Source organism: Centropristis striata, chromosome 5, assembly GCF_030273125.1.
Source record: "Centropristis striata isolate RG_2023a ecotype Rhode Island chromosome 5, C.striata_1.0, whole genome shotgun sequence".
In the NCBI taxonomy this organism is placed as follows: Eukaryota; Metazoa; Chordata; class Actinopteri; order Perciformes; family Serranidae; genus Centropristis; species Centropristis striata.
In genome coordinates this window covers 5,713,751-5,730,295 of record NC_081521.1, presented here as the reverse complement: position 1 = coordinate 5,730,295, position 16,545 = coordinate 5,713,751, and the positions used below count along the sequence as shown (strand labels likewise).

The 16,545-nt window shown below is 37.3% G+C and overlaps 1 protein-coding gene across 1 annotated transcript in view; it reads left to right on the top strand.

Moving 5' to 3' along the window:
- LOC131971633 (poly(rC)-binding protein 4-like) overlaps window positions 1–16,545 on the top strand; it is a 57,700-nt gene that overhangs the window by 20,678 nt on the left and 20,477 nt on the right. Inside the window, exons 3-5 of the mRNA XM_059333161.1 lie at window positions 3,057–3,080; window positions 4,446–4,478; window positions 8,730–8,846. Coding sequence (XP_059189144.1) covers window positions 3,057–3,080; window positions 4,446–4,478; window positions 8,730–8,846 — 174 coding nt within the window. The remainder of the gene's footprint in view (window positions 1–3,056; window positions 3,081–4,445; window positions 4,479–8,729; window positions 8,847–16,545) is intronic.

The window sequence follows — 16,545 nt, the reverse complement described above, 5'->3', positions numbered from 1 at the left end:
AAAATATTTAGTTTAATTGTCCAACTTAAAATTTTATCGAAGTTTGTTGCCTTGACATTTTGAGTTCACCCAACTTCTTCTTTTTTTGCAGTGCGCTCACATTGTTTATAAATTAATTGATTGCAAGCTTCAGCACTTGAGACTTTCTTCAAGGTGGAGTCTGCAATTTTGGAGAAAGATTGTTGATATTTGAACTTAACCCTCTGGAGTCCATGAAACAACCTGCACATTACTTCTTCATGACATGAAGACATAAAAATGAAGCAACATTGAGTCTTGCCATCAGCTTCCCTCTAAAGTTCTGGCTTGAAACTCCATGCCAGATTTTTTTTGGATTATATTCGGCCAAGTAAAACCAGAGATAATGCCAAATATATTTAGTATAAAAAATATAGAACTAGAGATTATCCTCATTTTACCTGTTATATTTGTAACCTGTGTTCATATTTGCAACATGTACATTTCTGTGTGTGAAACATAATTTTCAAGGTCAGATTTTATGTTTTCCGTTGTTTCTTTTGGGTTCAAAATTTTGATCAAGTATGTCAAATTTAAAAATTAATTATCAGGACATATAGGTGAGGTAACGCTGAAAAAACTGATACCAACATGGCATGGTAAAGATTTTCTAACAGGTTTTTTAAATGGACATAATAGCCAAATATTTCAGAGGGTTAACACCCAAACAAATATGCCCACTGCTCCAGATTTACCTTACCTCTCACTCCTACTGCCACTTTATATGTCCATAATGTTACCCTGTGCTGTGCACAGGCACGCACAGAACAGTGTTTAAGGCCACCTTGTTTCCTATTTACAGAGCAGGGCTGTGTATGATTTTGATGCACACCATAGGTTTTTAAAGAATGGACAACAAGTCTCGATTTCCTCCCACGGTACAAAAGTGAAGCCAAAATATCCCAGATATGTGCACCGCCATCATGCTCTGGTAATGTTATTTGGAGGCAGAGTCTGCGCATCATAGTGATCATAGTGGTTTAGTTTGGCTCATGCATCCACTTACATGTACAGTAGTTGTCAGGATTTATAAGAGTTATACTGCAGCCAGTCACCAGGGGTGATCGGGATATTTTGGACTCACTTTTGAGGAGTTGTCAGGTCGTCCATCTTTGTTAACCCCTTGATGCACAACATGGGTCTAAAGTGACCCGACTAAGTTTTTATATTCTATATCTTTGCAATAAATACATTTCATCCTTCAGATTTGCAGGTTTTCCTCAAATAATTTTTTTTTGATCATCATACATGCTATTTTTTTGTTTTCATTTCTTACTTTTTGAATAAAAAAACGTTTTTTGATCACTACGTTTCTAATGCATTTGACCCATGTTGTACATTAGAAGGTGTTTATATGTTGTCACCAATTTAAAACCTGACAAAGAAGACACAAATATTAACTATCCTATTTTGTTAAATTTGTGTTTTTCCAATGGAAATTATTATCTGGTGGCTCTAATAAGTCTCAAATGTTAAAATATGTGATTTTCCAATGTAATCTGGTGGTTCTAACAACTCTTTTAAAGTTAAACCTTAAAAATAAGACAAACATAGCACAAACACAAACACATTTTTGACCCATGTTGTGCATTAAAAGGTGTTTATATGTTGTGCATCAAAGGGTTAACCTATTTCTTTGCCGAAGCTAGTCTGCTCTCATGTCTTACTTCCATTTTAGAGCAATAATGCGATTACTTTGCCTAGTGTTACCAGCGTTATCATCCTTTACTTGCCAAAACGTGCTTTAACCCATAAGAACCCAGACCCAGTTATCCATAAAGGAAAGTTATGGGGGATATAGCACCATTTCTGATGTGTTTTCAAAAACACTATCCCTAAATGTCAAAGATCTGTGATGTGACATAAACATTACATTGGGCGCTTATAGTATTTATGATTATAATATTTATGTTTATAGTATTTCGTATTTTAAAATTTTAAAAAACTAGACACAAATTTGCCTTTTTCTCTGCATCTCCACAACATCTATCAAAATTGTGACATTATTAGTTCTGTTTAACAACAAATTATTTTTTAGATTTGTTTTTAAGTAGCATAATAATAATAAATCAATAAGAAATAAATACAAATAACCATGTGTCTTTTTGTTTATCAAAATTGTGACTTTAATTTGTTCAGGAAATATGTTCAAAACAAGTTAAATGCAATACAGGACACCCTATTAACGGATTAGAATTGTTAAATGGGTTTAAACTTAGCCTAGTAACAAAAAATAGAAGATTTAACGTGTTTGTTACACGGGTGTCACCATGGGTTCTTATGGGTTTAGCTTAAACAAAGCTATTATTTTCGTTATAAGTATGAGTGTATGCAAGTATTCTAGCTTCCGCCACAAATAGAATCTCATTCAGTGGGAAAGACTGCTGCTGGCTGCGTAAGATCAGCCTGTCAGCATACAAAGCACCTACCGACAGTGTTGTTATCACTCCCACTGTCAGAATGTCATGTTTCTGTGATGGTACTGATAGGCTCTGGTACTGTTGTAGATCCATCGACACCAAGAGACACTACAAAGTACTAAAAATATATAGAAGTATATACCGTATGTGATTTTAGGTCGTCAGAGTGTAGCTGCTGAATGTTCCCACGTCATTCATTGTTTAAAAAGCATACATACATGCTAGCACTATACTTGCACTAAAACAATTGCATTAGAACCGGAAGAGAAGAAAATGGGTGAGGCAAAACAAAGTGTATATACAATCTATGGTGCACACAGAGCGAGATATTCACTGAATTTAACAAAAAGTGTATTGGATTAGAATCACTGAAGGCACCTTTAATTATGCATGTCTTTCTCTGACACTGAGACAGTGCAAATAGTGGATATTGCATTGATACATTAGTCTGATAATGCATGCAACACTAATGTATTATAGCTCATAAATCATATAACAGAAATTCCTAGAATTAATAAATAATGTTATTCCACTATAAGGATTATAAATGTTATTGCTTTTTAAAAAAAAAAAAAAGGATTTCATGTATCTGATTACCTTTATCTCCTTGTATTTTAGGAGGTCGGAAGCATCATAGGAAAGGTGAGAATTCCTTTTTTATTTCACTGCAAAATGCTGCATATACAGTATGTCTAAAGGTATTACATGAAAGAAACAGAATGATATTCCTTTATCAGATGATGTTGACATTTTGAATACTATGCTTGTGTCTAATCTTATGTAAATTTATATTTATTTTCCATTTTTCTAAGCCAAATAGCTTATTGGCGCCCTTTATGTGGATTCATAAGAAGCCTTTGTGGAATAATTTCCCTCTCCGTCTTGATTCCGTCTAGAAATCAACGCAGCGCACAAAGCCCTCTAACAAACAATTGTCCTTTCAGATATCCCCATCCAAAATATAATTGCCTTAAACCAACCCTCTTAAGGCCGTGCCACCACCCCCACCACCCATAATGCAACCCAGTAATCCATCAAACAAAAACATTAGTGCATTGACTGCAAGCCTCCTGTTGAAACTGAGCTCCAAAGACATATTACTGTTGGCCCCTCGTGGGCATTTTAAGTGTCTGTTAGGAAAGGGCCTGGCTGCTCTGTGCTGCATCAGAAGCTCCAGCTATCACGCCTTGTAATACAACACCTACAAAAGACGTCAATAGAAGACAGAACAGGGACAATGAGTGCAGAAAATAAAGGGTGCTGGAAAGAAAAAAGCCACAATAGATGCTGCAGTGTGTTGCAGAAATCACAATATCTAAAGAAAACAGAGAAAAACAAGAGAAAAGAAAGAGAGATGAGCTTGGCACATAGTGTTCACATAGAGAGCCACTTGATCTGCAGTACTTGGACTAATAACTTACCACTCCATATCTTTGGCAAACCTCTCATCTCTTTCTCATCAATAGAAAAGCAACACCAGAATTACAACGCACCAGATATAATACGTTTTCCGAGAATATAATTCTAATAACGTTGTAGCCCAGTGTTGGGGATGACACACGTTTTCATACTGCTGTAAGGAAGTGATCGTCAGTGGTGTGAACAGAAGTGTGACAGCTTGAATGGACTTAAGCCAAAAAAGGACATGGGGGACAGGAGAAGAAACAATCTAAAAACCAGCAGAGGATGTGCTGCAGCGTGACACAAGCCTGACAAAATGTTCTTGTCCCTGGCAGGAGGTCTTCACACACTGCATATACAGCCGTTACAGCAGGTGTACGTCCCCTCGAGACGAGACGATGTATTTGATATCTTTTTGCAGTGCAGAGGACACCGCTGCGATGCACTGCACACTGAAACTGTAGCCGGAATTTGTTCTGCTAAATTCCAATCAGACTTGCATGGTTTGAAATAGCCAGTTTCACTTAGAGGTCGAGGACACTGTGATGTTTCAAACAAAGCACATTTCACTCTCTTTAAAGCTCTCCTTCATCTCCTCTTTTTCAGAAAGGAGAGACTGTGAAACGAATACGAGAAGAGGTACTGTATCCAGCATTTTCAGCTTTAATATGACATGTGTTCATTATTTGCACCAGCTATGCTACAGTTGCTACATTACATGTTTTTTCCTGACTGTGTCAACATGCCATAGAGCTGATTTCTCACACTAAGATATGAACCCACCACATCTCTTCTGCCTTCACTGTCTTTGACCACAAGCCCGGTGGGTTCACCTCAAGAGACAACATCATTCAATCTCAGAAAGCCTCTAATGCTTTTCAAACTTCCTGGCAATTGTATGCATAAATAAATAATAAATAAAAAGAAACTTTATGCGTATAGCACTTGCCATAAAGGGGGAGTAGCTCAAAGTGCTTTGATATAAAGCAAAAATAACAAGAGCATAAGCAAATTAATTAATACTGCACGATCAAACCAAGCAATCATATTAATAACAAGCCAAAAAAGCACAACCGGTATGCTAAGAACTGTTGAATATCTGGAAGATAGAAATAAAAGAAGGGAGTCATAAGTAAATAAAAGCATAAATGAAATCCATACAACTGGAGAGTGACAGTTAAAGGCAATACTGGATAAATATGTTCTCAATTGTTGCTTAAAAATGTTCATATACTTGCATCTCTAGAAGCTTTAGGTAGTGAATTCAATATTTTGGTTGCATGGATATAAAAAGAAGGCTAAGTTGCCAGTTCTCTTCTTCGTGTGACACAAGCCCAATTCCAAAAAAGATGAGATGCCAGAATGCATCAAATTCAGAATACAAAGTGTATTTATAAACACAAAGGTTTATCAGATTGAAGAAAATATTCTGTCTTGTACAGTTTTGAATCGAGTAAATGTCACAAAGGATCACAAAAGTTTTTATTCAAAAGACGGGCAGAGGAGGATCTAAGAGGCTGTGAAGGATTATAAAAGGACAAAGATTAATAATGTACTTTGGTCCCAGAGCGTTAAGAGTGTTAAAATCAATCCTATAAGACACTCGCAGCAAGTGCAGGTTAACTAAACTAGAGTGACATGCTCTCTCTCTCTTCTCTTCTTGTTATAGTTAAAAGCCAGAACATTCCGAACATTTATATAACAGTGAACTTATATTAACTATGAAAAGATGTAGTGGAGTGATGGCGTCCTGACCAGAGGATGAAGTCACACTCCCTCTGTGTCTGCTGTAATCTGAGTGTCTTTCTTCTTTGTTGTGGTAGCCGGTCATGTTTATGCATGTAAGTATCCGGTGCATAAAAAAAGTTTGGAATGTGAAGAAGAGCCATGTGGAGGTGATCATCCCTGTTCAGATGCTAAACAAGGGGTCGGCAACCTTTTTTGGGCAAAAGAGCCACTGTTGGCCGAAAAAGGGGAAACAATGTCGGAATGGAGCCGCAGACCTTATTTCAAGCCTTACAATGCCTACCAGCTTTACTAATAGGTCATAATGAGCATTTATCAATATGATTTTGTCAGAAAGCAGCAAGGACCAAAGTGCAAATAAGAGGCTTGACACTTTACAAATATCTCAGGAGATTTGGTAAAATGGACCTGCACTTATATAGCGCTTTTCTAGTTGCTATGCGACCACTCAAAGCGCTTTACACTATAGACTGCGCTCATTCACCCGTTCACACACACATTCATACTGGTGGCAGAGGCTACCCTAAACGGTACCACCTGCCACCATTGGGAATTCATTCTCACACCAATGAACGCAATACCGGGAGCAATTTGGGGTTCAGTATCTTGCTCAAGGATACTTCGACATGTAGGCTGCCATGGTCAGGGATCGAACCACCAACCCTCCGATCGGTGGGCACCCCGCTCTACCAACTGATCAACAGCCGCCCCAATTTGGAATCAAAAGGTAGAGAACCTTGGCACCAGACTTGAAGTTGGAAAAATGTAGAGTTTAAGGTGCCGTGCCGTAGATTTTGTAAGCTATGATGCACATTTAAGTTGCCCAAAAAGTAAAAAAAAAATATATATATATATATATTTTAATATAAGCAGCACATTTTTACAATGGAAGAATGCTTTGGGTCTACACCAATGTTGAATGAAAAATAAAACATAAACAGATAGCCATTTCATTTTGTATAAATGTTTTGGTCACAGCCACAGGGAGCCACTGCAGATGGCCTGAAGAGCCACATGTGGCTCCGGAGCCTCAGGTTGCCTACCCCTGTGCTAAACCATAGATAAGTTTTGAATATCACCTTCAATTGTAGTTTATCAATGATTTATTTTTGGGAGACCAGTAAAGAGAGCAGAACAGTAATCTAATGTACTTGAAATAGACGCATGAGAAGGTTTTTCTTGATCTCGTTGGGATAGGAATGGCCGTACCTTTGCCATTTTTCTTATATTTCATAAAGCTCAGTTCTCTCTGCCTGTGATGGAGCTCTGAATCTGAAAAGCACGCAGAGCAGGTACATTGTCCGAATTGCCTTTTGGGCAATAACAGCACCTTTTCAATTTAAATCCTCTCTCTACATCATTCACTGCCCCTCCCCTCACTGCTCTCTCATCAAATCCTTTTCGTTTCTTTTCCTGCTAAAAACTACTTCCTTCTTCTTTCTGCCCCCTCATTACCTCTTTGTAAATCTCAAGGGTGCAGCCAAACTAATGCCGCTTGGTTAACTCTTTGTATTAAAAAGTAATTAGGCTGACACCGTGGCAGTACATTTGATTCTTTCTCTGGCTGCTAGGGCTTTATGTTGTACTTTATGAGGCAGAGGGATAAACAGAGGAACAGTGAGGTCATGGGACAATGCAGCCCTGCAGAGCTGCTGGATAAACCACTCACCCATGGTAGCCATCCATCCATTCATCCAGCCAGTTTGGGCCTTTGTTACCTCCCAACTGTATGAGCCTCATCCTGTCAGCCACTCCCCGGGCCTTACAGTCACAGCGGGAACATGACTCACTGGAGTGACTGGAGAAAATATCCCAGAGCTCAGAGCACATGTGACTTCCACTCAAGGACACAGAGTGGAAGGGCAGGAGATTTGTCATCCGAGGGCAATGCCCCGAGAAGAAACTCTATATTACACTGTCAGTCTGAGATACACAGAAGTGCTCTATAGCTTCAGTCTCACCTCCATCACCTCACATCACTTTGACTCTCCTTCCCATTAGAGTGCTGTACTGTAGCATGTCTCTGGCCACTTTGAACACAAACCAAACCACAAGATGGATTAATTATATTGTTTGACATTTCGGGGAAACATGTTTGTTTGCTTTTATACGAGGAGATAAGTACAGCTCTCCTGTGTACAGTAAATGAAGGTATGAGTCACTGACGGTTAGCTTAGCTTAGCATAAAGACCCCCTACGGCAAGCAAAGTTTTTTCTTCCATTTGATGTTTTTCTCACCTTCATTTTGTGTCACCACCAGTGTATTAAATACAGACAGAAAAAATAATTGCGAGGACATTCAAATATTTCTCCTTAAATGATCAAAAATTTCAAAACTAAACAAAAGTTAACATTTTTCCTTGGAAACCTGATAGAGTAGGCTTACCTCCTTACAAAATAATGATACTGATTCAATGTCAGGGTAATGATATATCATCACCTATATATATATTAATATTTCCTCTGTGTGTCACTTAATACACACAAGGACATGAATAAAATAGGGGCGCCTGGAATGCCCTGCTTATGCTGCTGCCCCCGCAATCCGGCCCCGGATAAGCGGACGAGAATGGATGGATGGATGAATAAAATATTTTCTGAAAAATGTCTCTTATCAAGAAGTAAACATTATACTGACCGGCTTACAGAGATTCAGAGGTCATAGACCACCTGCGTGTGGACTGCATAATAGGATAAAATGCCGTCAAAAATATGTTTCTAAGTGGGTTTAGACAGATTTTTGATTATTGATATTATGTGTTATGATTTTTTTATGTATTTAACATACACAAAAATATTTTGACAACCTCATAACCTCAAAGCAGGCAACATTTTGTGATCTCTGGTGCCCCACTGGGCAAGTGTACCAGGATGATTCCTGTTTTTTTGCAGTAACATGTGGGCTAAAACCAATTATATATAATTATAAGTGTTTCCCTCGTTTCCAGACATTATGCTAACTAAGCTCAGTTGTAAAGCAGCTGGCTGTGCAGTAGCTTCATACTGAGCGGATAAAGAAAATGACAGTGGTATCAACCTTTTCATCCAATTCGCATCTTAAAAAAAAGATAGAAACCAAATAACATGTTTTGCAAAAGGTCAGAGTATTTCCTTAATGTTGACCAAAGATTTCTGTCCCCACAGAGCAGCGCTCGGGTCAACATCTCCGAGGGCTCCTGTCCAGAGAGGATCATCACCATCACCGGCTCCACAGACTGCGTCTTCAGAGCTTTCACCATGATCACATACAAACTAGAGGAGGTAACTGCTTTAACTGCAATGCAAGCCCCTCATTGTGCATCAAATACGTGTGAAACCAGCTTATGTCACCATGTCCCATAAACCAAAAACTAATCAGGGTGCCAGCAGTGGGTGAACTACACCACAGCTTTCAGGGTGCTCATTTCGTTTTAGGAGGTTGGGAGACATTCATAGCTGCAAGCATGTAGGCTCACTTGTTTTATGTCAGCGAATGTGATATATAAACAGTTAATGACAACATCAAACCTCCACACGGCACAGGAGTCAAAAACAAACATCATAAATACAATACGGACAACTGAAGCAGGGAACAGTATACTCTGCAAGGTGATGTAGTATATTCTATAGGTTATCAGCACAAATTAGACAGATAGGGAATAGGAAAAGAGTCCATAAACACAGTAATGTATGAGCATAAAATTAAAAAACAGAGCACACCAGGCTGCCTTCTAATAATGCATCTTATCTACAACAGATAAAGATACCCATTACTGACAGATGAGCCCAGCGGTGTTTAATAATTGCATTCATGCAGGTATTTTTTATTTAAAAAATGTCACAATAAATCACCCGCATGCATGAATCACACATCAATTATAGCTTAATTTAATGTTTGATCCATGAACATACAGAGACACCGACCACATACCAAAGTAAAAATGCATTTTAACCCTCTGGAGTCCAGCTATTTATTGAAAATGCACATGTTTTATTTACAGTAATAACTTTATTTATATATGATATGTAGACAGGCTGAGAAAGCCAGTTGAAAGTGCAATCATAGGAGCTTTCACAGTGCGCCATTTATGTTTCTAGATCATTTTTAAAATGTGAATTTTCTTTCTCATCATCATCATCATCATCCTTCGACTGTCGTCGAGATCCTAGATGACACGTCTTTCCATCGGGTCCTGTCGGCCATTGCTGCTCCCAGTTAATTGTAGAAATTTTCTTTCTACAATTAAAACTATTACCATTTTTAATTGACATGCAAATAGACTGTTTTGTAGTTTTATTATTTATTATTTTGTCTGCTGTTTTTTTGTGTATTAATGGTAAAAATACATTTTTTTAAAAGGTACATTTCCATAGACACCTGTGTCTTTTGTTTGTATTTTCGGTACCTGGCAGCTTTATACTTAAAATTTTACACTTAAAATGAAAAATCTGACTGATAGCCAAGTTTGTGTCGAGAAAAAGGAGCTATGCATGTGATGTAAGATGCTTAACAGAGACAGAAATGAATGCATAGGAAGTTTACAAATTGGAACCAAAATCTCCTGGACTTCAGAGGTTTAAAAACAGCCTATTGGTGATGTGGGATGTTTTCGGGGGAGCCATGTCTTTTATTATTGTCCCGTAGTTTGCACCCTGGATGCAAAACCAATCAGGGTGCCAGCAAAAAATTTATGTAGCAAACTTTTGGAAGTCTTTGTGGAGCCAAAATGACCCCCCGCCCCCCAAAAAAACTATAAGAAAGAAAGCAGGAAAGAACCCATTTCACTACATTATTACAAGAAATCATTTCCTGAGCTTCATCTCAACACACCACTAATGTGCTTTTATCACTATCGATTAAACTCTAAACTGAAGTGATGGAGGAAAAAAACTTTCCGATATGATTACACCGTGGATGAAAATTTGTGATAAGTGGACTTAGCTGCTGTTGTGAAACCATTTTTAACTACTACAAGTAGAATGATGTGTGTTATGCTTTAAGGCAGGGGTGTCAAACTCAAATACACAATGGGACAAAATTTAAAACTTGAATAAAATCGCGGGCCAACATTGAACAAATAAACCTTTTAATATATACCAAACATGTTTTGCTTTAACATTAAATATGGAACCAGCAACGCTTATAAACATACAACTAAATAGTGCAGACATGCAAAATCAAATTTCAAATAAAAAACACATCAATGTCACTAATTTATTAAATAAAAATTAAATAAAAAGCGTATGCCTCTTTTCTATTTGCATCCTTCTGATTTAAATATCAAAATAAACTTTTTCAACAGGTTAATGAATTCTGCCTTTCTTTTCGCCATTTTTGGGAAGGGGTAGCTCGGAGATAGCTCTAGCTTGAGGTTGCCATGACGACTGTCACAGAGGCGCGCGTTTCTGGGTCCTGTCCTGATTGACGCGCCAAAACAACAGCAGGGCATTGTGGGATTTGTAGTATTAGCGGTAAATGCGCCGTATAATACAGCTTTTATAGTACAATAATAATATATTAATTTGGTATTGCCTCGCAGGCCAAATAAAATTACACTGCGGGCCAAATTTGGCCCGCGGGCCAGAGTTTGACACCCCTGCTTTAAGGCCTCATAGAAGTCCTATAAACACCTTTCATTGAGTGTTCAGTCCACTCATGAAAAGTGGAGATGTTGTTAATTTGTACCTGTTAACGAGAAGGACTTGTATACCTTCTCGTGGTGTACTAATGAGTTATAGATGACAGACTTGCTATTATTCCCATGGTGACTGTCCATCACCACACTAATTAATATGGTGGAATGAGAGCCGTCTTCACTCTGATTTAGCATCACAGCAGACACTGGCAAGGAAACAGGTGCTCGGCGCTCAGGTCGACAGCCTTCAGTAAACACACGCTGGCTGGGAGCACAGTGCAGTATTCATTAAAGATCTTTCACACTCCCCTCTTTTCAACCCTGAAACTCTTGAGTTTCCATGGCAACGTGTTGGCTGACCCACTGCGCACCGCTTCCACCATAGTTGAGTTATTGTATGTGTGACACGTTTAATTAAAAACAAAGGGGAATAATCTGCTTTTTGGCCACAGAGTATTCGATTTGGCATTTGTTTCTGTCTCAATAGTTTATGATTACACAGGCGCTCGGGCTCACTTAGTTCTTTCATTTGGCGGTTGATCACTGTGTTGAGTTTTGTGGGTTTCTGTCTGTGTTTTATGGATAAAGTTTTCCCCAACCACTGCCAAATGTGTGCAAAAACAATGGGGAGCGACTGATATGGGATTTTTGAGACCAATACCAATTTTGGAGGGGAAAAAGAAACTAATATGGCAACTGATGTAGTAAATTTCTGAGCTGGAAAGAAAATGTGGATTGTGCATCAATTGTGCACAAACTTGACAACGCAAAGGCACGAAGAAGGGCGTTTCCTTAAACAAATAACTTACTTCTAACTTCTAACTACTTTAACTACTTGACTTATATTGATAGAATATTTAAAATTATACATTATACATTATGCACCCGCCACACAGAGACTTCTTAGCTTATATAAAAATTAAAAAAACAGAAGAAACTGCATGCACTTGGGCGCTAGGACTTCTTCTGTGTGAGTGATTTCTATATTTAGTTAACTTTGTAAATGTCTAGCAAGTTTGGAGAGACTATGGGATAAATCAGTACATTGGGCAATATTTTGCTTTCAGTGTAAAATATTTTTGTTACCACCATCCACTCCTTGAAGGAGACATATCAAAATGATGTTTTATTCTGAAAAACCAAAGCCCTTTTGAGGGCCTGGGCCTCCTTGTCCTCCCCAAAATAAAATTCTGCCCCTGCATTTTACATACAATGAATTACAATGTCAGCCAAATCTAGAAATGAAAACTGAGAAAATAAAGATACATAAAAATAAAATAAATAGCTTACTAGACATCAACACTGTATGTTCAATATCAGTCAGTTCCTGAAAAATTAAATAAGAGGAAGTAAAACTTAGGTAAATAGACCATTTCTAAATAACCCCAAACAACATTTGTGCATTATATAAGGTTTATGCATATCAGAAACCATACACCCAAACACTGACAGATCTGTCTGTGAGAGGCCAATAGCAGATATAACCAATAGTGGAACTCCAAAAATCCCCCGTTTATGTCAATGAAATGATCTGAGTTTCTGTAAGAGATGCTCCAATAACAGTACATGCACCACAGTATCATCCGTCTTTTGTTCCCAGGTGTCGAGGCACAGCATGCATGAAGGCCACATAATCTGTCTGTGCTGGAGTCCGTATCCAACAAGCAGCACAATATGCTTTGGGGATTTAAACCCAGCAACTCTTTGTGCGAGCAGCGCTTGTGTAACCCGCTGTCTTTATTTCCGCCAATTCGCTTTGAGAGTTTTTTTCCTCTCTCGGTAGGATGTCACAGGGAACTATGGGAACGTCACAGATGTTAAGATGTGGCTCATATTTTTAGATCAAATCAAGAAAATGAAGTCTTGTGATTGTACAGAGGAGCAGCGTGGCCCTCTTCTAATGAGACGAGACGTCAGAGAGCCTGATCCGCCTCACTAAATATAGACACGCAGCAGAGAGGCACAAGAGCCACATCAGAATGTGCTTTTCAAACGTAAAGTTCGCAGTTATTGGAAACATTAAGCACTTCTCTTCATAAGTAAAAGTCCCCTGAGGCTACACGTCCACACTGTCCCCATCTTAAGTCAAACTCTGCTAATTTTATTGCGAACACCAAACTGTTCAAAAACAAGCAGCGAGCTTTGCATTCTGTCACACATTTTGTTGTGGGTTGAACTCTGAAGGGAAGAGACAGCACAGTGTATTTACATTTCAAAGGTTCACAGAGACACACTGTTCATTAATTAAAAGCTCAATCTCCACCCACAGGAGAGCAGACAGGATGTTTGCTACCTGCACTCTAAAAACACTCATCAAGTCAGTGAGGTTCCTGATCCAAATACATATGATACATATAGATAACAGACATAGTTTTACTTTATCCACTGAGGGTTTGGTGTTAAGTGAGTTGTATGGTCACATTATGTTGGATCCCATTATTAATTTATTTATATTAAGTACATATGCCGCATTAAAATGTATAAAAATGACTAGACTAGTTATAGTATATATTTTACTTGTAATTATAATATAATTTATAATATTTCCTTGTTTTTATATTTTTTTAATCTATCTATCTATCTATCTATCTATCTATCTATTTATTTATCTATCTATCTATCTAGACCTATTTAATATAATTTGTCAAGTTGTGTACTTACATAGTAAATGTTTCCAACAATTTTCAACCATAGAAAAAAATCCTAATTTTGATTTTAAAAATAAGTCAATTTGATCTGTCATTGGTGTCATATAACCTTTGAGCATGCATTTTTATTGTGGTCGTCTGCCAAAAGTCATGTAAAATTTTCTTTTTATCCTGTTTTGTGCCACATTGTTTACGATACATTTTTTTAGGTCTTGGTTTTAACTACACAGTCGCCCATAAAGTTGGAATAATTTTGTTCTCAGACACAATTCTCTGTTAATTGTGGTTTAATTTTCGTTGTAGTATGTTTGGAAGAGATTGATTTGTTAAAAAGTTTTGAGAAGATATACACTTAATCTGTCAAAAATAAATCACATTGTCACAATCATTTCATGGAATGACATGAAAAATATTTTATTCCATCTTTAAGGGCGACTGTGTATATATTTTAACTGGGTGACAGATTTTAGTTATGAATTAATTTATCAGAAGAACAAGCTAAGTACACGTTAGCAGTAGCTTGACTCCAGGGCGTCTTTTGTCAGCTAAAAAGCGTCAGAGAAACACTGAATTCTAATATGAAACTGCTTCATTCTATAGTTTTGGAGAGAAAGAATGATAATTTGGCTCAACTCAGCACAACTCCCATGATCCCTCGCTACTTTTTTTGTTTTGTTTCGATTGAGAGACCCCTAGTGGCAGAAATGTCATACTGTGCATTCAAAATGATGTATGATTGGACTACAACTATACTGTCATGGTATATCAGACTACATTTTTCCATAACCTCAATTGTTTTTAACTTAAATCAGTGGTTGAAAATGACAGCATGTTTATTTTACTTTTTACATTTTCATTTTTTGTCACTTTTAACATTTGGATATAATGTCTCAATTAGCTACTCTAGAGCAGTAGTTCTCAACCTTTTTGAGTCGCGACCCCCAATTTAACATCCATGTTGTCCGCGACCCTCGCTCACACCAAAAACGACACAAAATGACAAAAAAAAGACACAAAATGACAAAAAAAGGAAACAAAATTACTGAAAAAGACACAAATTGACCACAAAATTATCAAAAAAAGACACAAAATGACAAAAAAACAACACAAAATGACCAAAAAAAAGACATTTTTCACAAAAAGTATTTTCTTCTTATATCTAGCAATTGTATCTTAATTATATTGTTTTGAGTATAATTTACCTACTGACCATAGCTTTATGTGCTTATTTAATTATTAGTATCATCATTATGTGCTTATTTAACTGTCTTATTGTTTAAAGACTTCTTTTTAGGATTGACATTGTGATCTTTTTCATGCTTTTCAAGCTATTCAAATGTTGTATATGGTGAGCTGTTACCTAAAATATTGGCTCCAATTGAGAGTTTTAGTTGCATGTAGATTGAATGGATTTGGTGGATTTTCCACCACCAAAACCTGCTCGTTTCAAGTATTGCTGGCTTATTTTAATGTTACAGTTGGGCTATTCAAGCCACAATTGCTCAAAATATGTATATTTGGATTTATTTCTAGACATTTTTGTTTTTTCCAGTGCCTAGATATTTTTTTACTTATTTAAAGAATTTTTACAAAGAAAAATGTACTTTTACTTGTTTCGAGCATGTACATATTTTCTTAATTCTAGTTATTTAGCCTATTTCTTGCTTTTTGTCAGTTGGTTTTTTCAGTGTTATTAATGGGACAGATTGGTTTCTTTCTTTATCTTTATTGTTTATGTGACAGGGACAATCCACAATCAATATAATTCCACAGAAATAGCTGTAAGCTAATTTGCATCTGCAAACATGACAGGAGCCAATGGCAGCACTTCAGCTGAGCGTTAGATCAAAAACAGTATTTCACTACATTTAATAATTCACAACACACAATATATTCCAATGTTTACCTAGGATTTGTATGCATAGACTTCTAATATCTGCAAGTCTAAGCTAAGCTAACCAGCCGCTGACTGTAGATTCATATTTAATATTCTCATCAAACTCTCGGCAAGAAAACAAATAAATGCATGACCCAAAATGTTGAACTATTCCATTAAATTGAACCTAATTTCGAGGCAGCTTTATTAGATTACAAGAAAAAGGATTGAACAAATGAAAGTGGCATATTACGCCCTCTCAGTCGATTCTTTTCAAATGATCTGTGGAAATAAATCCCAAGGTGAGCAGGTTCAGTGTGGAGTAAGGACATGTGGACAATGTGTTCTGACTCAGTTTTATGCAGCAGTGAAAATCTCAAAGCACGACTCGCCCTCCACCGGTGCTGCAATTAATGTTTCCCCTTTCATGGAGAATTCAGCAGTACATATGAATGATTGAACAGCTTTTTAAGACCACAGACAAGACTCGACCACATCTACATTACTGGCCGAGCTCCTGTGGACTCCCAGCACAGTGAAACATGCAGATACAGAGAGGTTAATTAGGTGCAGATGTTGGTTTGCTTCAAGCTCCAGCTTCATGTTGAGGAAGTAGAAATTGAGCATTGGTGCGTTGTGATTGGTTTGGCCAATAGCGCCTCCTTTGCTCTTTATAGTTTGGGATTTTGAGGTAAAGCTAATAAACAGTAATAGGTCGATATCGCATGATTGTGGAAATTTTATTTTCAGTATTCAAAATATTCCAACATGATCTCACAGAAATCCGTGAAATAGCCACGGATTTCGCTTAACTCAAAATC